Source organism: Salminus brasiliensis, chromosome 6 (assembly GCF_030463535.1).
Source record: "Salminus brasiliensis chromosome 6, fSalBra1.hap2, whole genome shotgun sequence".
Lineage (NCBI taxonomy): Eukaryota > Metazoa > Chordata > Actinopteri > Characiformes > Bryconidae > Salminus > Salminus brasiliensis.
Window position 1 is genome coordinate 17,862,941 of NC_132883.1, and position 20,839 is coordinate 17,883,779.

A 20,839-nucleotide genomic window follows, 5' to 3' on the forward strand; every position below is an offset into this window, starting at 1 on the left:
AAAAAATATAGATACACACACACTAACTGTTGCATCAAGTTGATTTATTATACCATTACATTAGATGTATATTACATTGTCCAATTTACAATAATCTTTATACTCATTATAAAATTAGATTTGCTTGTGTATAATTCACATTTCAGAGATTAGAGAGAATGCTTAAGTAGCTACACAATACAACTACTGTTGATTCCTTATTTCCACCTTGTTAAGGAAATGACAAATACCCTAGTTTGGTAAGTGGTTTCCCCATCAATTAAACAAACAAAAAACCCCAATGTAAATATTACTATTTGTAGGAGTTTAAAATGTACCTAAACATGAATGACACCAGGTGTGCAAAGTTTGTGCATGGGTTCAATCTCATGGCAATGGCTAAAAAAAAAAAAGAAATAAAAAAAGGGGGGGGGGGGAAACCTACCACAACCAGGTCTAACCAAATGAACTGATTTAACTTTGTTTAAGACTCTTATTTTTAGAGTAAGCCAACCTGTAATTATTTGAAAGGGCTAAATGTGGATATGATATGATATAAATATTCCTTGTGGTAAAGGTTTGTGTATGGATTGCAGTTAATTAGGTACTTAAGATACTCTGATACTATATTACATAGGCAATAAAATAATTTATCCCACTTTCTCCATCACTTACTCCCCCAAAATAAAGCTAATATACATTTTTTAAACAACTATTAAGTTTGATTCCTGTGCAAGAAGGCTGACAGCAAATCAGTCCTCATAAACCATAAGGCTGACATAGTATCAGTCTAACTACTTCACCATGGGCCAACAATAGGTGCCCCGTTACCTTCACTTCAGAGAACAAAGTTGCAGAACGATAAACTAAAAGGCATAGAAGTGATGCGCATCTGACTTTGGCAGCACGACAGAGACAGGACATTACTTACTCCTGTTACGGACCCCTAGAGCAAATGCACAGCCCACTGGGGCTCATTCAGAGTTTAAGAGAGCCGCAACACGGCACAGTTTGACGTTCTCCCTGATCAAACACTCCTGTTTCAGCTTACTGAGGGCTTGATGATTAGCGGAGGTGTTGAAACAGAGAAAACTATCACTGTGCACTGCTGTGGTTCTCTAGGACTGGCAATGAAGAACCTTTCTCCAAGCAAGTTTAAAGACAGTTAGTTGTCAGCTAAGACACTAATGGACCAAAATCTGCAAAATATAGTTGTTGGAGGCAACAGCTTTTATTACAATGGAATGATGTTTCCAGTTTAGCACGCTTGTAAAAGCAGATGCAGATATAGATATATTTGTGGTTTAACTCGACTGAAACAAAGTGCTTTGAACTTCAACCTTCTCATCAGAGCAGTGTTTCGCAATCCTGGCCCTTGAGCACCTCTGTGCTGCACACTTCAGTGAGTTCCCAGCTCCTAGCGCACAACGCAACCCTTCAGTAGGTTAAAACAAACGCTTTGGAGCAGTGTGAAAACACAGAGAATATGCAGTATTGGGCCACCGCAGGAGCAAGATTAGAAAATGCTGCACCTTGACTAATGCAGACTACAAATAAAGTGTTTAATCATATCTCTGCTTTTCGTGGAAATGTTTGAAAACCTCAAACCATATGATTGCCTATGCTGAAATCCATAAAGCTCAGAAGGTGCAGTGACACAGAGGCCACAGCTAACTAAATACTGTTTATCTTAGTAATACACAATACCTTGCTCATACCACTATAAGGGATACAGCTAGAAACTAGCACAGTTAAATGTGAGGAGGGTCACAAAGTTTTAAGCCACAGAATGAAAAGGAGTTCACAAATCTCACTTGAACCAATAAGTCTCTGGTGTCACCGAGGTCCAAGTCTGATGTGTTTTAGGTATAAATATAAGGACACTTATCACTAATTTAGTCTAGACCACAATCACAACACTGCTTAGCAATAGTGATTATTTAAGGCTTACTTCTGTTATATACGGTTGTATGATTTGTGAGATTTGGCGGTTAATGTAATATACTTAAAAAGGGGGAAGAGGGGAATGTTTCCTATACTGTGCTTAAATATAAGAATTCTAGCTTTTATCCGGATTCAACGGATACAGAAGTTTTATTATTGTTTTTTTTTCTGAAGTTCATCATCAATAATTCAGTCTTTGAGATTTCCAAAACAATGATTGCTCAGTGTTGCAAGAGTTGAGCTTGCTATGTCTTCAAATCCCAACTCCTTCACACCAGTGCTTCATATTGCTCATCTTACCATGTGCAAAAGTGGCTCCATACTTGAGAATGTGCTACATGATGAACTTTACATCGTTCTTCATATTGTTGCTGTATGTGCTGAAGCAGTCAGGGAGAACCCTCATTTTCATGGTGCCGTCTGCCCCGCAAGAGAAGACGTGATTGCCCGGCGCCGTCTCGATCTGCATGACGCCCGTGCCAAGGTTCCGGAAGAGAGACTGCCGGGCGTGCTCGTTCGGGAAGGTGTGCAATAGGGATTGGGTGGACATGCTCCATACCTTTTCCATAAACCAAAGAAAACACAGAGCCAGCGATTACATTACAGCTGGGCGACAGAGCCGAACATCACAAGATCACAATTTCCAAAATTGATAACTATTGATTGATACTGATATTAATTAATATGTGTTTCCAACTGAAAAGATGATTTGGAATTATGTATACACCGATGAGCCAAAACATAGTAACTATTCACAGATGAGGGGGGTAATGCTGACCATCTCAGAGCAACTCCACGGGTCAAGGTCGGGGACATGCGTTAGATGATCGCTTAACAGTCGGTTCTCATAGTTCTCTTGTGTTGGATGTGGGAGAAATTGTGGGGGTGAAGACCAGTGACTTTGACCATATGACTGGGTCGGGGAATCTCTGAAATGCTAACCCTGGTCCGCCATTGAAAGCTCCTGCTAAAGATGTGTGAGCATCTCAACTAGACCTTGGAGCAATGGAATACGGCTGGGTATCTTGTGAGCTGTTTTTCTGTGGGATGCAATCAAACAAGAAGTCTGATCTCCTGTGGCTCCACCACACAAATTACAGGACTTGCATCAGGATCGGATGCTAAAATGATTATTAAATTATTATTATAAATTGGGGGGTTGGAAGAATGGGGTTTAAATCAGCCAATATCGTTCTGAAGACTTTTTTGAGCCTTGTAGAATTGCTAGACTGAAAGGCTGGGATTCCCATCTAGTGGGTAAAAGGCATACATTGTGTGTAGTACATGGAGGTTGCAGCTGTTCAAAGTGCATGCATTTTCTGCTAATACCAGAAAGAGAGACAAACTTGCATAATAGATCCTTCAAGCATGCATTAACATGAAACATTTTTCTCACCCAGATCTAGTTATAGTCTACAAATAGTCTACAGAAGTACAACAAGCACAGTACATCTCTGATCATTTGATTTAATAACAAAAAGTACAGAAAAACAGAAAGTACAGCCTGTGCCTGCACACAGACAATCTCACAAAAAAAAAAACAAATCAAAATAACAGCCTCGATCCCAACTCAACAGACCACAAAAGCTTTCCTTCCTACCTTAATGTTGCCTTCGGACGAGCCGCTGATAAAGCAGCCTTCGGTGGAGTCTACGGCCAGGGCTTTGACGGGCGAGTCGTGGGCCTGGAAGCTCTGGCGCTGGAGCTTCTGGGTGATATCCAGCACACTGATCCAGCCCTTTCTCCCGCCACTGATCAGGAGCTGCTGCTTGGGGGCCAGAGCCAGCACGGTGGCGCCGGACTCATGGCAGCTGAAGCCTGTAATCATGCAGACGTGTGTCAGTGAGGTTTCAGAGTTTGATTTATTCAGACAGATGGGACTCTGTGTGTTTGTGCATATAAAAGTGGGTGTTGTTTGTATAACGGAGAAGCTGCAGCTCTTAACTCACCGTGAACCAAGCTGTTGGTTGGAGCCACAAGAGTATCCCACAAGCACACATTTCTGTGGACAGAGATAGAGAGAGAGAGATGGAGAGAGACAGTTTTTTCTTTGTTCCTCTGCTGGACTGAAAAGTAACAAGGTGTTGAAGGAAATCTTTTCAGCTGGTCGGCATGTAAAGGAAAACAGCGGTGCAAAGGTGTGATCTTCTGGCCTGTGGGTGAAAAGTGGCTGTGCCTGTCATGCATGGTCTACCTGTTGTCAGTGGAGAGGCCAGCAGTGGCGATGAGAGAAGAGGAGCCCACAAACACAAAGTCGTGAGCGGTTTTATTATGGCACTGCAAAGTCTGTAAAGGAAAATACAAACAATATTACAGCAAAACCAAAAATAAGTCAATCAATCGATCACTGAAAAGTAATGGAAATTATGGCACTTGGTTTACCAGGTATGGTTTAGGTGTGTTTCCAGATGTATTTGTCTGCCAGAGACTAAGTGCTCCATCTGCATCCACAATACCAAACTGGGGTAGAGGGGGGGGGGGTTTAGGGGGGAGAGATGTTACTGATAACAGAGGTACAGAACACTGAAAATGTAGATATTAGAAAGTCTGCAAACTGTCTAAATGAACACAATGACAGCATCCAACTAAATGGACTTAATTGATGGTAACTGTAAAGATTACAGCATCATACAGCAGTCATACATCTCTGAAACCATATAAATAAGTGTTTTTACTAAATAACTAAATAACTGTGATTTAGGGGAAGTGTTTGTAGTATGTAGTGCATGTAGTATTGGCTTAGACACATAACCAGTTGATGTTGCTTCAGAGGTAAAGAGAAGTAATTGCAGAACCGAAAAAGCCTGAATCATAAAGCCTTGCTATATGATTCAATAAGATGTGTGTGTAACATTTTGCCCTCTTTTACTGTTAATGTTTTACTGCTAATTACTCGCAACAGTTAATTATTATGGGCATTAATAAGATGTAAGGGGTAGAGTAAATTTCTGACTGTCTCTGAGGTATGAACCGTCAAAAAGATCAAAGCATTTTCCACAGCTTAAGTGTCAGATTGTTTTCACAGTATAATTTTTTGATTCCCACAAGCATCTATACATGAATCCAAGAGCACCTCTTTAATATGGAAGATATGGCTAAATTACCCCCCTCCCCCCAAATTAGGTTTATTAGCAAAATTAGGTGAATGAACTACCGCAGTCTCAGAATTATACAACCCCTTCATGACCAGTGTCTTTAGTACTTAACAGGGCATAATTTTACTGTTATGGCCAGACACCAGCTTAGTCAAATGGCCTCTAATTCACTGATATTCTTGGGTTTGCTGCTGCAACCGCCTTCTTCAAATCCAGCCAAAGATTTCATAGGATTTAAGTCAGACGACTTGGCCACTCCGGAATCTTCCAGGACTTCTCCTGAAACCGAGCCTTGAGGTATGCTTGGGGTAATTGTCCTGCTAGAAGGTCCTACGACACCCAGACTTCAGCTTTCTAACAAAAGGTATGATGTTTTCTTCTAGGAATTCCTGATACTTGATTGAATCCACCTTGCCCTGCACACACTCCAGGTTTCCAGTGAGCATCACAGAGCATCACTGAGCCAACGCTGTGCTCCACTGTAAGCAGCATATGCTTTATTTTTCCACCTTCAGACATAACACCTGACCCATAGGCCCCCCAAAAAAGCCCAGGTTTGTTTCATCGCTCCATAGAACAGAATCCCAAAACGTCTGTGGCTTATTTCTATGGCTTTGAGCAGATTGGATCTGACTTTCCTTGTGTTTTTGGGTAAGCAGAGGTGTACGTCTGTACGGAATTTGGGCATGAAGACCTTCAGTGTTTACTACGCACATTTACGTGCAGACTGAAACCTCATTGCCTGCTGCCACCAAATCTTGCTGCGAGTCTTTTGCAGTCACTTGAGGGTTTTTGACCAACTCTCTCCACAGGCATCCAGGTTCTGCACGTCCAGCCAGTGTTCCTTTAACTTTAAAGTCATGAACTGTGCTTCCATTCAGGGCCTTTGCTTTCTTGTTTGTGCAGGGCAACGATCTCTTCTCTAAAGTTTTGGGACAACCTTCTGCAGATTTTAATTCATTCTTTTCATGCTAAAGAAAGCACACAATATTGGGCTAGTTATCTTAATATTGATATTAGGGTTTAGGTATTACGCTAACTGGAGGGTCATAAGCTTCTCCTATTGGTTGACCATATCAGCCATGTATTTTCAATGCAAAACCCAAATGTCAAGTTTTGGACACTAGTGTCTTGGCTAACTGACACCATTTGGTAGTGAACACTACCTGCTATATATTTACCTTTGCAAGATTTATACTCACCTTATTTCCTTGATAGTTAAACCTAATCCTCGTAACTCTAGAGTTGCCAGGGCTCCTGAAGCAGATGATCTGCTGCGAGTGGCCCCACTCGAACATCCTCACACTGCCGTCCTGTGCTCCGGTTAGGTCTGTAGTCAAAGAGAAGATCCTGCCATCGCTGTCCAAGCCATCACAGTGAAGAATACTGCCTATTGAGCAGCCTATGTAATTTCATCCAAAAATCCCAGAACCCAGAGTGTGCACACATAGAGGATAATGAGACTATTTAAGCGGATTTGTCTTTCACACTGGAAAAAGATTAGCCCATACATGGCACATGAGGGGAACTCATTGGCGGGGTTCGCTCTCATCCTATTACGGCAAGAAAGGCCTGGTGTCACTTACAGTACGGAAGGGTAGGGTGGGACGTCATCCTCCTCACGTTGTTAATGTTCCGCTTGATTAGCTGCGCGAGAGGCCAAAGGACTAGGTTAGTTCCGAAAGGAAACCATAGCTTGAAGACACACGGTTCATGAAATTAGACTGCATTTGACATATCAAGGAAGACTGTAAGGGCAAATACATTAATGGAATGGTGACAACCCATAAGGCACGTCACTTGCCAAACTGTATTATAATACAAAACTGCAGGATTATAACAAGTCCCACTTGCAGGCAGTAGAGAATGGGGCTGGCAGAGGAGAGACAGAGAGGTTCAAAGACAGGCAGGTTGTTGGAGACTCACCATGGCAGCTCCTCTGCCTGTCTGGAGGCTGCCCAACCAGGGCATGTTAATGGGAGTACCAGGGCTGCTGTGAGTGTAGGGTGTGGTCCCGTGCAAAGTGCTGAAGTCATCCCGGGCATGGACCACCAAGAACTCGTCGCTTCTGAAATACAACACAACACACAAAACAGGTCCAAATGAGGCACACTAGAATAGACAGCAATTCACTGGCCTATCCTCTCAGTTAAAAGTTTCATATCATGAAAATATATTTTGATGTGTATTCATTTGTTTTGTATAAAACTTATTTAGAAGCTTAAAGCAGCATTATGCGAGTATTGGTACTTCTTGCTCCCGGGCTCCCCCTACAGTTGGGAAGTGTAATTCAAGGATGTGCTTTACGTATGCATTTCTGGAGAAGCTAGGAGATACAGAATCATCCCAGAAAGTAAAAGAAGCATGTGAACTGACTCGGTAGAGTAATATTACAGGATTGTACATAAATATTACCCAGTGTTGTACTGCCAGCTTCACCAAAGTTACGTAGTGCAGTGAGCACTGGAGTACCAATGACAGAGACACTGTTCTTCCTGACAGCTCAGTGGAGCATCACAAAGGTAGAAATACTACATACTGTTGCTTTAGATAATCATATTTTTTTTGAGGAAGAACCATATTTAAAATAGTTCAACCAGAATATATACAGAGATAAATCCAGGCAAATAGCGAGCTCTGTAGAATTTTTTTAATATACACTCATCAAGCACTCAAGTACAGCTGACAGTGAGACAGTGCTGGAATTTGCTGAAAAAATGGACTCACACATTGAACAGGATCATGATGAAAAAACAACCACTTTTTAATCAAGGTAGTGGTGAGATCCCGACATAATTCTCCTGACTGTGCAGATTAGAGAAAAGCAGGAACGACACAGAGGCTGCCTTTTATACCTCTGAACATTTTAAAATTCATCATTTAGACCGGGGCTGTGGAATAATTACTGCAAAAAGAGATGGGTACTATGTTTCAGCTCCATTTGAAAAAAAACATATAATGCATGCCCTACTTAAGAACATGATGATGGTCATTTTAGCTCCTGTTGTGGAACTCCTTACTGCACCACATCCACCCCCGACTCACATTATACGTTCCATTTGCTTGGGCAAAATGATCCACCCTCACCCCCTGTTTTTTAAAGCAGGCGGCAACATGAAGTGTTTTTCTCACCAAAAGACACTGATGAAACATCGATCTGGCTTACCCTTTCACTTCTGTCTCTGCCTCGTCATCGATCCACGTCAGTATCTGAGTGGCGAGGATGGAGGACACATCTAGCTCCTGGATGTCGTGGGTGGAAGCGATTACTAAGCAGTTACGATTAGCCTGCGAAAGTGAAAAAGGGGATTCGTCAGGATTTCACAAGCTCTGGCAAGCTAACAAGCAGAGAGAGAGAGAAAAAAAAAAAGAAGTCGTTTGCTGGAAAATGCCACCGCTTTTCCCCCTCTGTCCTGCACCTTGTTGATGGCAAAGGCCGTGATGATGTCAGATTCCTTGTGGATGATGCGCGCTTTTCCTCCAGGGTAACCCAGATCTGCCTCAATCTGCGGGAAAGAGAGTCATCATCTTCAGGCCTGGTTGGGGCACTAACGTTTAACTTCTGACTTCACATTTGTGTAAGAGTGAACAACTGATGTTATGAGAGCCACCGTCACGGCGCGTGGCTCAAGGAGGCAGGATACAAGGACAGTTATCTGAATTAGTATGATAGTTATCACAGTTTAGTACAGCTGTGATGTTAGAACACTGAAGTACATTTCACTCTTGGCAAAGGAAAGCATCTTTAGCTTAAACATCAACGTTGCTTTCAGGAAATAGTGCTTAAAACGGACAACACTGTCTGCCAATGGAATAGGACAATATTTCACTAGAGATGCACCAATCCGATATTAGGATCGGATATCTGTCCCGATATTAACAAAATTAGCTGGATCAGGTATCGGATAATTAGGCCGATCCATGGAACCGATACTTTCACTTTAATTTGTTGGTGTGAGACTGCACTAAATGTTTGCATTTTTGAGCAAGTTACTTATTCTTAGGTTCAGCTGCTAGATTTTATTTTGAATTACACTAAATATTTTAAAATAAGATTACTGTTTGTGTGTTTAACAAAGTGAAGCTACTTATTTTCGGTTTTGGCAGATACATTTTATGTTTTTTAATATATTTTAATACAAGTTTGACTCCTTTTTATTTTGAATTTGAATGCTGTGTCCAGTTCCTGCACCATTGTTAATTTTAGTGACAAAAAAATAGCAATTTAGTACATTTCTATCTATGTGTTAATTGTTATATTTAGTTTTACAAGTTGATTAATTTAGTAAAGTAATGTTTAAGTCCATCCTGATGCTTTAAGTCTCTCCCACATGGTGAGGTATACGGTTTATTAATTCAACAATAGTACTGAACTGGTATCGGGAATCGAACGATTGGCAAGGTTTATGTATCATGTTATGTAAGTTTATGGAACTGAAAAAGCCGGAAAGGTGCATCCCTAATAAAAATACATAAACGATCAAAACAAATACCTAAAAAGAAGCTAAATCTTTTGAGTAGATTTAAGATAATTCTTCGTGTTTGGACTTGGTTAAACTGGAAATACAGAGTTTTACCTGCCAGGTTTATGGAGGTTTGTCTACTGTGTTTTGGGAATTCTGTACAGCATTACCTCAGCAAGCTACACAAGGCCTTTCCGCTACATTTATGTAGAAAATATGAGATGAGATCAAACTAACAAAATTCAAAAATATGTTTTCTTATTACTAAAACATACACATCTCAACACGCAGCCTGATCGGCCTTTGGCATGGTGCCAGCATTTAGTAAACATCAGAGCTGTTACACCATTTGCAAGTCAGAGGAGCTAAGAGTGATGTTTATTTTGGGAGCGTTGTTTGCTTCTGGGAAGTGTGGTTGGCTCTCTTCGCACGGCGCTACAGAGCTCCGAGAATATAAAAGCCATGCAAGATCTGACAAACAACAGGACTAAGATGAGCAGAAAAATTGTAATTATCCAGAGATTCTTGGTTTTATAACTTTGTACCAGTGTGCTTTGGTCAATTCGCCATCACACAGAATTTAAAACACCTCAAATTCAGCAAAGAATCATTTGCTTTTAAAATGTTTATCCAGCTTTTGTTTTTTTCAGAGGCTTGCAATCGGTGCAAGTGTAACAATCTAGCTGGCTTTAGGTTTGTGAGAGACGCTGCCCTTTCAGACACGGATATGGCAAGACCCAAGTCCAAGAAGTGCTTCATTAGCTAATGTAACCGCAAAGGCTAATCAATAACTGAGGCCAGATAAACACAATGATGCAAGATCAAAATCTTGTCAATGACCACAGCCGCTGGAGATGCACAAGAGATTCTGTACTCTAGAAATAACATGCACAGTAACGGTTCATGCATACGGGCACATTTAGGCACTGAATTAAATGTTTAGAAAGCCCAACTCGATCCTAAAATGAACCTGCATGAAACACAAAAACCAAACAATTCTGATGTTTGTAAACACAGCAAAGAATAATAATAATAATAATAATAATAATAATAAACCTAATGTCTAATGATTTAAGGTTTTGGCTAACAGTACCTGATTGAGGCCCGGCTCCTCCTTCCCTGAATATTTCATACTGTCAGTGCAGTCCTCAATCGACTTAATCGTTCAAAAGAAAAAAAAAAAACAAACAAACAAAAAAATAAAAAACACAAGACATCAGACGAAGAAACGTGGTGAAACATGCAAGTGAATAGGACACATCAAAATGTAGTATTAGGCTGTTAATTATTAAAAACAGGTTAAACAAACTACACACAAGTAGCAACCATTTACAAGGGTGTTCATTATTCAGGACAAACACACATACTGCACGACAGTCAAACTGAACAGTCTCAAGTGAAGAGTCAAAAGTGATGGCACTAGAAAGAAGGAAAAAAAAAAAAAAAAGGTTCCCTGGATTTCTTTCAAATATGTATTGATAAAAACGTTAAAACACCTGTATTGTATTAAAGGTGCCACACAATGCATATTATTATTATTTATTTTTTTAAGCATCTATTGGATGTATGACTATGTATAAAAAAAAAATCATAAATATTCAATGCCATTTTCACAAGTTTATTTACAGCTCTATTACTTGGCCACATCAGAAATCAGAAGGACATGCTGACTTTCCTCTTATGGTGGGTTTGTGAAAATGAGCTCACGTGAGCAATGTTGCATAGCATAGCATAGCTTTGCTTTTAGTATCGTGATTAGAATATTGTAATTATTTCTTTAAACATTCAAACACAACAGAAAAACATTTTCCTTAAACAAGCTGAGTCTGGAGGTTATCTGCTGCTGACTAAACGCATCAAAAACACCACATTTTCCCCCAAAGTGGATGCTGCGTCGCTAGGGTGTATGCAAGTGTTGGAGATGTAAATATCAGAGACAAAAAGTGTAATTGGACAGTTTTACATTCCTGTTTTGCGTAATTTTCTTTTCAACGAAAAGGCAGTGTTCAACCATGAGAATCATGGTGCATCATTTGCCAAGTAAATACAAGTTTGCATTCTAGGACACAAGTCAAGAGATATAGTATAGTTATATACTACTTCTGTAACACCGGCTTACGCTTTTTTTTTTCTTACTTCAAATAATGCCATAACTCTTAACCACACATAAAGGAAAGCATGCAGATGGCTGGGCACCTCGTTTTGATTGCGTTTCTTGGTGAAAATGTTGCGGATGAAAGTCTCCTGCACCTCCTCCTGTTTGACCAGGTATTGCCACAGTCTCTTAACAGGAAGAGCAGAATGATGTCGGGACCTGTGACATTGACACAGCAAAGACAATTTACCAAAGATAAATCCTTCAGATCAAGCTTCTAGAATAATCTGTTTTTAGAACACTTTGCCTGCCTCCTTTAAACATTTTATGAATTTGCTTTAGCAGTTTATATTTTATATCTTCGCTAACCTTTTAAGTACAACAAAAGTAGCAGCTCCTAAGCAGTGTATCCTGGAGTCCTGAAGTACCCCCTACACTGCATATTTCAGTGCTTTTCATACTCCTATCCACTTCAGCACAGGAAGGGCCTTTGTAATTAGATTATCAGTTGGATCAAGTGTACCAGAGCAGAGAACACACCAAATTATACAGGGCAGGAGTACTCTAGGACCACTTGGCTAAAGCACACAGGCCATTAGAACACATTTTTAAAAAATGCTCCGATATTGGTATTTTGGGCCAATGCCAATGTCTAATTTTGTTCAAGTACATATTTGTGTATGCAGAAGCATAACTGTGTGTGTATGTCTTTGATAAAGAAGACAGGTCATGTTATTACAGCAGACCTGAAAGGTGTGTTAGAGGGCTCGAATAAGGCCTTGTGTCGGAGGAGAGCTGGTCCGGATGTTGCGGTCTCATCCATGGGTTGTGTGGAGATGTACTTTGATGGAGGGCCTCCAAAAATCTCCAGTCTCTTTAGTAACACCTGTTCCCAGCGCTGCAGAGTCTTCAGTACAGAGTGGCACAGTGGAGAGCACACAGGCAGATCTAAAAGACAGAAAGTAACAAAGCAAAAATGTCAAACATAAACTCAGTCAGACTCCTGTGTGATTAAGAAGTAAGTCTACTGAACCTCGACCCAAGATTAACAAACAATGCAACTTAGATAGTTGAGTAGATACTGAATAACAATGTCCCAAGTGGAGTTGCACAAAGTACTGAAAGTTTATTGCTTATTTACAAGTTTTGTTTCGATTAAAAATAATGTTAATTAACCCATAAGAGCTCAAGGTGACACAGACCCTTTGAAAGACAGGGAAAGTTCCTTAAAACAACTGGACATTATCCTGCCAGCCCTCCAGTACAAAGTCCAGGGGAAAGTCCAGGTAATGGCCAGTGCAGTTGATATGGACATTTGCACAAACACAATTCTGACCAAATGAACACACCTGAAGGATACTTTGCCAAAGAGCCTCACTATACTTTTTTTTTTTTTAAACAGCTTAAATCCTATGATAAAATTCTACACAAATATATAATCATCCAGCAGAACATAAATTCCTGGAGGTCTTAACATTTACTGACTACCAGGTTTTTTAGAGAAAAGCCTGTCCAATGAAGGGTCCCATGAGAACCATAACTCTCATGCAACAGTGGAGGAACTGCAAAGTAAGAATTTCATTGTACAGTGTAACTGCACATGACTATTAACTCTTGAATCTTGAATTATGATCAAAGGTCTTACCCATAAGGTCATGGCCAGCCATGGGATAGAATGACTTCAAGTTGACCAGTACCAACTGCACCATGGCCAAACGCATCAAACACCAGCTGAGGAGAAAGGAAAATAAAAACTCTCAAATTTCTGCACTGTATCAATCATGTCAGAATTAGATGACTTCATCAGGTTACGAAAGTAGCCCTGCAGACCTGTACGAATTGTTGTTGGAATGTTCTTGCAGGGGAGAACTGGTGTCAAAGGCATCTGCAAACTTGTCTTCATCATCCTCTTCCTCATCCTCACTCTCCTGGCTTTCCTCTGAATCATACTCAACGTGACTTGTGGACGGCTGCAGGAAGGGCTTTGAGAGATGACGAGTAAAGAGCAGAGCTTTTCACGCCATGTTTAGTTAGTCATGCTAAAAATAGGGGTAAAACATTAAAACATTACGCGTTCTGTACCTTTGCAATGAAGTAGTCCCAGATGCTGAGCTCTGGGGGCACAAAGCGTTCTTTAAAGACTGACACTTCCTGCTCTACTATGGGGCTTGGGCTGGCAGGGCTGTCTGGCACCTCCCTGGAGCTGCTTCTGGAAGAACGAAGCCTGAAGCGCCTCTGCGTCCGCTCTTGGTCCTCTGCCACGGCTGGCACTAGCACACACACACACACGCGCACGGAAAACAAACTGTCACTGGCAATAGTGGTGTGCTTGGTGGACGAGCTTTGAGACTCTGAAAATGTGCATTCATAATGTAGGGGGGTTAGAGACACAAACAAACAGGAGGCCAGTGGTGGGAAACCAAAACCTCTGTAGCCACTCAATGGTAAAGTTCTGCTTGTGCTGCAGGAAGTAGAAAAAACTCGTTTACACAATTTCTGCTTTCCCAAAAAGTAGTTGATCAGCAGGGACGTTTTTGAACTCTGAAATCTGCTTCTTTTAACTTTGCACTGAAGCCATTAAGCTAATGTAGCTAATAGAAGTCTCTAAAAGATTTACTTTAAGAAATGCTCGCACCAAGCAGAAGCCTAGTATCAACACTCATCATATCAGCACAGAAATCCTCTTTTCTGGACCAACCTGGAGGCGGACTGGTCTTCTCCACCACAGGAATGCGAGCTCCCCCACCGAACACAGCCACCCACAACTTGCTGTTGAGGGGGTGGGCCACGATGCGGAAGAGCTCGTTGCTGGAGTGGGTGGCCAGGCCGTGCACAAACAGGCTGAGGTAGACGGCAGAGAGGATCTCGCAAAGCAGCACCCCCAGACTAGGTTGGTTCTCCTCTCCTGCTGCGCTCAGGAGGCGGACTAAAGCACTGATACCTGCAGGGGACAGCAAGGACAACTGAAATGGTTAGATTATTGGATATTAGATTCTGAAACATGACAGTGTGTTGGGCTGCTCAGGTTGAACTGCAGCAACAGCTTATTTTATGATGGACAAACATTGAACTTTAAACATTAACTAGAACTGTTCCAAAAAACAAAAAAAAAGAAAAAGAAAAAAAGATGGCAATACATTTACCCGGCCACTGTGATGGAGAAGTGTTGGGAAGGACAGCCTCGTCCATGCTGATGGTCCGTACTGGGTGCTGATGGGAAAGCAGGATGCTCTGGTACACTGTTCCAGTGAACTGGTTGATATGACTGGGAGAGAAAAACAACAACAAAAAAATGTATATATATATATATATATATATATATATATATATATATATACACACACACACATACACACATATATATATATATATATATATATATATATATATATATATATATATATATATATATATACATATATACATATATATATATATATATATATACATACACATATATACACATATACATATATATATATATACACACACACACACACACACACACACACACACACACACATTGGTCCTATTGGTCCATTCATAATTCACTTTTAATTATTGAGTGATATATATATGGATATGGATATTTTTGGATATCATGATTAGTCATATCCTCATACTATACACTAAAGAGCAATATTTAGAAATCTTAACATTATCAAGGAACACAATAGGCACAGTCATTATAGTCGCAAAGGCAGATTTAACATTTCATCTGAATGTGCATGTGTAGATCTCCACACAAAGCCTCCATTCACGCGTCAAAGAAAATCTGCTCCCTAGAAAAATGTCACCGGCCAGCCAAAGGGCCCATTGTGTGACTAACATTCTAAGGTCAATTGCGCTCTACAAGCCTCACAGCAAACCGACTTAGAAGTCTGAAACATTTCTACTCTGTCTCACTGACAGGTTTGCGAACTGCACTTCAACAAGAGTGATACTGTGTATTCTGAAAACTCAAAGCGAGAAGAGTGTGACTAAAAAGTGGGTCAAGAAAAACAGGCTTGACTCAAAGCGCCGATAACGTTTTCCAAGTTCTTTGCAGTGCGCCGTGTGCTCGATTCCAAGTGGCCATTTAGTGGCTGAGAGCAGGGTGCCGTGCTCGAACAATAAGAGTGGGCCACAGAGTCCAACCCACCTGTAATTGTGGCCGTCGCAGAGGCACTGATAGATGCAGGCGGACAGGGAGGCTGCCAGCGTGTGCATCACGTAGATCTGAGAGCAGAGCAGATCAAAATAGATTAGCAGTTGGAGTAGTCTCGAAGTGAGCTTTTAACACACTATCACAACAGCAGCGGCAACAACAAAAACACATATCTAAAGTAACAAAACAACATTTTGTGCTCCGTTTGGAAGATCATGGTGACTTCAGTAAAACAGAAACATACTTTAGATGTGCTCCCTGCTCCCCCCCCCCACTTTAAACAGAACTGTTCGCTTAAATACGCCAGAAGGAAGTAAACAGGAATATCCTAGTAAATGCACAGGGATTTGTCTTCAGGCCTTGTAAACATGTATTAGTAGCAGGGTCTTATTTTCTAGAACGCCAACTTACCTCGTTGTTAATGACGTCTGGGTGGGGAGGAGAGTCCAGGGCATTGATGATGTGAAGTATGTCATGAGTTAGGTTGGTCAGGTGAACAATAGGATTGGCCACCACTGTTTTGGAACTGGCTGTGCATGCCAGCAGTAGAGGAACTGAGGCTTGCTGCTGAACAGGAATCTGGGAACTCTCATCCTGACAAAAATAAATAAATGAAAGTACAATTTGTTAAAAAAGCAAACAAAAAACAAACAAAAAAAAACACTAAACAAAACAAAAACAATGCTGGGGAATGCACAAACACACATGGATAATTCATATTCCGATGACAACAACATCCATAAATTTCACTACAGCTACAGTTTTCACAAGCTCTGCTCTCAGCGCCAGGAGACAGAAACAGAAAGTCAATTAGGATTAGTCAAAGGAGGCCGCCGATTTCTGTGACGGCCGGGTCTGATGCTGCGTGTATTCAGACGGCGAAGTCTGGCTGTTTGTTTGAAGCTTTGCAGGAAGGAGGACAAGCTCCTCGGAGCCTTGTGCTTCAGCTCCATCTGTCAGCCAGCAGGGGAACTGAATTGTTCAGCATTTTATTTGCAACAATTACTTATTACAATTAATTATTTTAAATATACTGTGCCTTATTTACAATATCTATCTATTATGTAAAAAAAAAACAAAACATTTTGTTAATTTTGTTTATTTTATGAGAATGGGGTTTTATTTTATTTATTTTTTACATTTTAGTTTTTTTATTGTTTTATTTAATGTTGTAAAGTCAGAGCTATACTTTATGATATAATAATAATAATAATAATAATAATAATAATGTTCATTAGCCAAAATCCATTAATATTATTTTCTAGCCCTATGTCCTGTTATACAATACATACTGATTAAATTGACTAAATTAACATGGACTACTGATCTAACAGGCTATTTTTACGTTATTTAAATGTTTTTTTACGTGATTTAAATGTTAAAAGATTTTTCACATTAATAAAACGTACAGCAACTGAAAATAATGCTTTGGCAATTTTAGCGGACTGCAGACCAACAGTTCCTTCAAGGACACTGGTTCTCAATCCATTTTGTCGCTAGCACACCTGATTTAACTCATTTTTACACCCATTCTTTTCATCTGTTCTTTAATTTTGATGGGAGTGCTACTGACTTGGTGCGCTGAGGCAACTCACCTGCTGGGATTCCTGCAGCAGCAGAATGAGCTCCATCCTGACAGAGGCCAGCCCTCCCCCATGGGAACCGTGCAGGCTGCAGTAGCTGAGAAAGATGCGCAGTAGAGGCTGGTTCCTCTGCAACCAGAGCCTGCGTCTGCGCTGCACTGCTCTTGCTTCCTCGGCTGCCCCTTGGGCCTCCTGCTCATCTCCAACTCTGACCTGGCTAAGGTCAGCCGAGATGCCCCCAGCCAACTGCTGGAGGTAGGGGTTGTAGCCGCAACACCTCTGCAGGGCCACCACCTCCCGCTCCAGCCAGTGGCACAGCTGATGGCGCAGCTTGCCCCCGTCCAGCTCGTAACCTGTGGAGAGAGTTCGCAGCTCGGCTGTGAGGATCTTCAGGCAGGAGCTGAACTTTAGCCGGGCTACCAGGATGTCTTCAGAGAGGAGGAGGGAGCTGTCTGCCACATCCGTGGAAACGGAGGTAGAGTCAGCACTGTCATGAACGACAGTGGGGTCTTCTGGTTTGATGTTTTTCATTGATAGCCCAGCACCTTCATCTTCTGAGTCCTCTTTGTCACTGTCCCACTTCAGCTCGAATGGTTCGTCCTGGAGGGTTACTGATGGCTGGCTCCAGTCAAAGCTCAGCACAGAGTCTGATTGGCTGTGGTCCTCTCTGGGAGAGGACAGTGTGTCTGAAATCGACTCAAAGCCATTAATCGTAGGTTGGGACCAGTCTAGTGCAGAAGCCTGGTCCTTACTTTTCTCACCAGCTGAGTTGCCAGAGCCACTCAAAGAAAGTGAGGGCTTCTCTTGGTTGAGCAGCAGCTTAGATTGCTTGACAACTTGGGGCATTTTGGAGAGAACTTCTAAAGCTAGCATGGGGCAGCCGGCTTGTAAGTGAGCATTAGCAGCAGTAAAGAACAGTCTTCTCTCTATGAGGCTAATGGAGTCAGCCATACGGCCTTCTGCTGTCAGAGCTACCTTAGCTTTCTCTGAGGAGCCAAAATGGCGACGAAGCAGCAGTGGGTGAGTTCTGAGGTAGGTGTAGAAATTGAAAACCTCTGGATTGCAAGGGGACATGGCCGTGGTTCCTGCAAATGATACTAAGGTAACTACCAGGACAAAAGAGAATATCTAGACACAAATGGTAAAGGACAGTTTAAATTGGAAAAAATATATATATAATAATGCAGATAGAGAGATCCATATATTATAGAGACAGACACACATCAGGCAAGCACAGTTTCAGCTATGATTGGTGAGGCCAAGCTTAAGCAAAAGTATCCAGAGTGACGCAGCCATTTAGGGTTTGGCCCAGTTATTGGGAGGTCAATGGTTTAAACCCACTGATGCCACATAGCATAACTGACCTCGTTCACACTGGGTGGGTAGGATGATCCTTTATCACCCTTTATCACTCAGTGTGATGTTAGCTAGTGTGGCCGTCTGTTTGTTGACGTTAACAGAACTGGCAGTTAGCATTCTCCTCACGCATGTTCAGCTATGCAATGATGTTGCATTAGTGACAGTAAAAATAAATAAATAAATAATAATAATAAATAAATGTTGACTTCATGTGATTCGGAGAAATGCTTTTGTGCTTCTAGCACTGATAGCATTGTATGAGTCCTAGTTAGTGGGTTGGAATCAGAAATGACTAAAATTGGAAACATATATATGTATGTGTGTGTGTGTGTGTGATATATACACCCGTCTCCCTCCACCCATCCTCACCCTCTTCTATAGGGGAACCATAGAGAGCATCCTAAGCAGCTGCATCACTGCCTGGTTTGGGACCTGCACAGCCTCTGACCGCAAGTCCCTCCAACGCATTGTGAGGACAGCTGAGAAGATCATCGGAGTCTCTCTCCCCTCAGTCATGGACATTTACACTGCCCGCTGCATCCGCAAAGCAACCAGCATTGTGGATGACTCCACCCACCCTTCACACAGACTGTTCTCCCTCCTGCCATCAGGAAGAAGGTACCGCAGCATCCGGTCCAACACGACCAGACTCTGCAACAGCTTCTTCCCCCAAGCCATCAGACTCCTCAACACAACTCAACTTCTGAACTGATATCTTTCTGGTACATGTACACTCTCCCTCTCTCTCTCTTTCCAACCATTTACCTCAGATAACATGGGAAGCATTTTTTGCACAAGCATTTGCACTAATAACTTTACTACCTCACTGGACTCTATTTATTGCACATTGCACAACTTGCACACTACCGTCATTATTTATTATCCTCTGTCTGTACTGTGTTGTGTTGTCTGTCCGCACTTGTTTGTTTGTGTTGCACTTGTGTCTTGTATGTACTGTCTATGTTGCACCATGGTCCTGGAGGAACGTTGTTTCGTTTCACTGTGTACTCTGTATGTAGTTGAAATGACAATAAACCCACTTGACTTGACTTGACACAAATAGTAAAATAAGCGGTTGCCCATTTGTATTTCTGGAGACATTCTACAGACATCTATAAACACTGGAGAGTAATAAATTATTCCTAAATCTTTCTTCATACAAGCATATTGTGTCCCACTGAATGCCAATAAATATAGAAATGGAACTTTTTTTGGCAATAAAGCATTATTTCTTACCTTGGTATGAAGCATTGGCATTTGGGTTGGGCTGCTCAAGCAAAGTATCCAAGGCTCTACTGTAATCATCTAGAACCCAGTATGCCATACTGCGTAGAAATGGATCCTGGTGCATTGGGATCTGGTGGTCTTGACCCAGCACATACCTTTGGAATATCTTCTTATACGTAGAGGATGTCTCAAATTCTGACTCATATAATCTGCTAATAACCAAGGCCAACTGCAGGTCCTGCATCCTCTCCAGACAAACCTTTTATTAAAACAAAAAAAGACACAGCTATTTAGTTAAAACCCTTTTTCTTGCTGGTGTTTACACATATGAGAACACAAATAAGTCTAGCAGAAATGAAACTTCATACACAGTCATGTTTCAGCAGCTTTTCCTGTAGTAGGGACAAACCATACAGGCAAAGCACAGCTTAAGAAATGGAGAGGAAAAGGTGAACTTGACATTTGTTTTTTTTTCCAGTTACAACTATGTTAAAAGTCCTTCACTTTTCAAAAGAGATGAAACTACTGTCGACAACATCTCAATAGCAGGGGACCTGAAAAGTGCTAGTGTGTCGGGCAAAAACACAAATGTTTTAAACGAACGCTGTCCATACAACTTGAGTAAATAATGAAATATCTGGTTTCTTGTATGAACTCAGAAGAGGGTAACTGCATCACTTCAAAAGGGGGCGGTTTTATATAAAATAATGACAGTCCTAAGGACATTTTACCTCTACAGCATCCTTGAGGGAGCCTGCCAGCAGAAAGAAGGCTGCTGAGTGCTGAAACCGCTGCTTTCCAAGCAGAGAGAACGCATTCTTCAAGGCAGCCTTCCTCCATCGGTCCTCATTAAAGTTGTTACTGAAGAAGGCTGTCATCTTCACATTCTTATGGGACCTTCGCAAGACAGAGGTTCTCAGTGAGTTTAAATAATGTCGACAGTAGGC

The 20,839-nt window shown here is 41.4% G+C and overlaps 1 protein-coding gene across 4 annotated transcripts in view; it reads right to left on the minus strand.

Annotated features, from left to right (window-relative positions):
* Window positions 1-32: 32 nt before the first annotated feature.
* Window positions 33-20,839, minus strand: part of LOC140557451 (dmX-like protein 1) — a 38,647-nt gene continuing 17,840 nt past the window's right edge. For 2 of the 4 annotated variants that reach the window (XM_072681885.1, XM_072681887.1), the window contains exons 23-45: window positions 20,624-20,789; window positions 19,902-20,151; window positions 17,319-18,391; window positions 16,135-16,317; window positions 15,718-15,794; window positions 14,720-14,841; window positions 14,275-14,517; window positions 13,659-13,846; window positions 13,407-13,558; window positions 13,222-13,307; window positions 12,323-12,524; window positions 11,678-11,795; window positions 10,575-10,637; window positions 8,438-8,524; window positions 8,185-8,306; window positions 6,945-7,086; window positions 6,605-6,665; window positions 6,221-6,348; window positions 4,306-4,383; window positions 4,118-4,209; window positions 3,873-3,925; window positions 3,524-3,741; window positions 33-2,482 (exon numbers count right to left, since the gene is read on the minus strand). In XM_072681885.1, coding sequence (XP_072537986.1) covers window positions 2,258-2,482; window positions 3,524-3,741; window positions 3,873-3,925; window positions 4,118-4,209; window positions 4,306-4,383; window positions 6,221-6,348; window positions 6,605-6,665; window positions 6,945-7,086; window positions 8,185-8,306; window positions 8,438-8,524; window positions 10,575-10,637; window positions 11,678-11,795; window positions 12,323-12,524; window positions 13,222-13,307; window positions 13,407-13,558; window positions 13,659-13,846; window positions 14,275-14,517; window positions 14,720-14,841; window positions 15,718-15,794; window positions 16,135-16,317; window positions 17,319-18,391; window positions 19,902-20,151; window positions 20,624-20,789 — 4,129 coding nt within the window. In that variant the 3' untranslated portion in view covers window positions 33-2,257. Of the gene's footprint in view, window positions 2,483-3,523; window positions 3,742-3,872; window positions 3,926-4,117; window positions 4,210-4,305; window positions 4,384-6,220; window positions 6,349-6,604; window positions 6,666-6,944; window positions 7,087-8,184; window positions 8,307-8,437; window positions 8,525-10,574; window positions 10,638-11,677; window positions 11,796-12,322; window positions 12,525-13,221; window positions 13,308-13,406; window positions 13,588-13,658; window positions 13,847-14,274; window positions 14,518-14,719; window positions 14,842-15,717; window positions 15,795-16,134; window positions 16,318-17,318; window positions 18,392-19,901; window positions 20,152-20,623; window positions 20,790-20,839 lie in introns of those variants that run through there. The other 2 variants (XM_072681888.1, XM_072681889.1) reach the window with 2 other exon arrangements.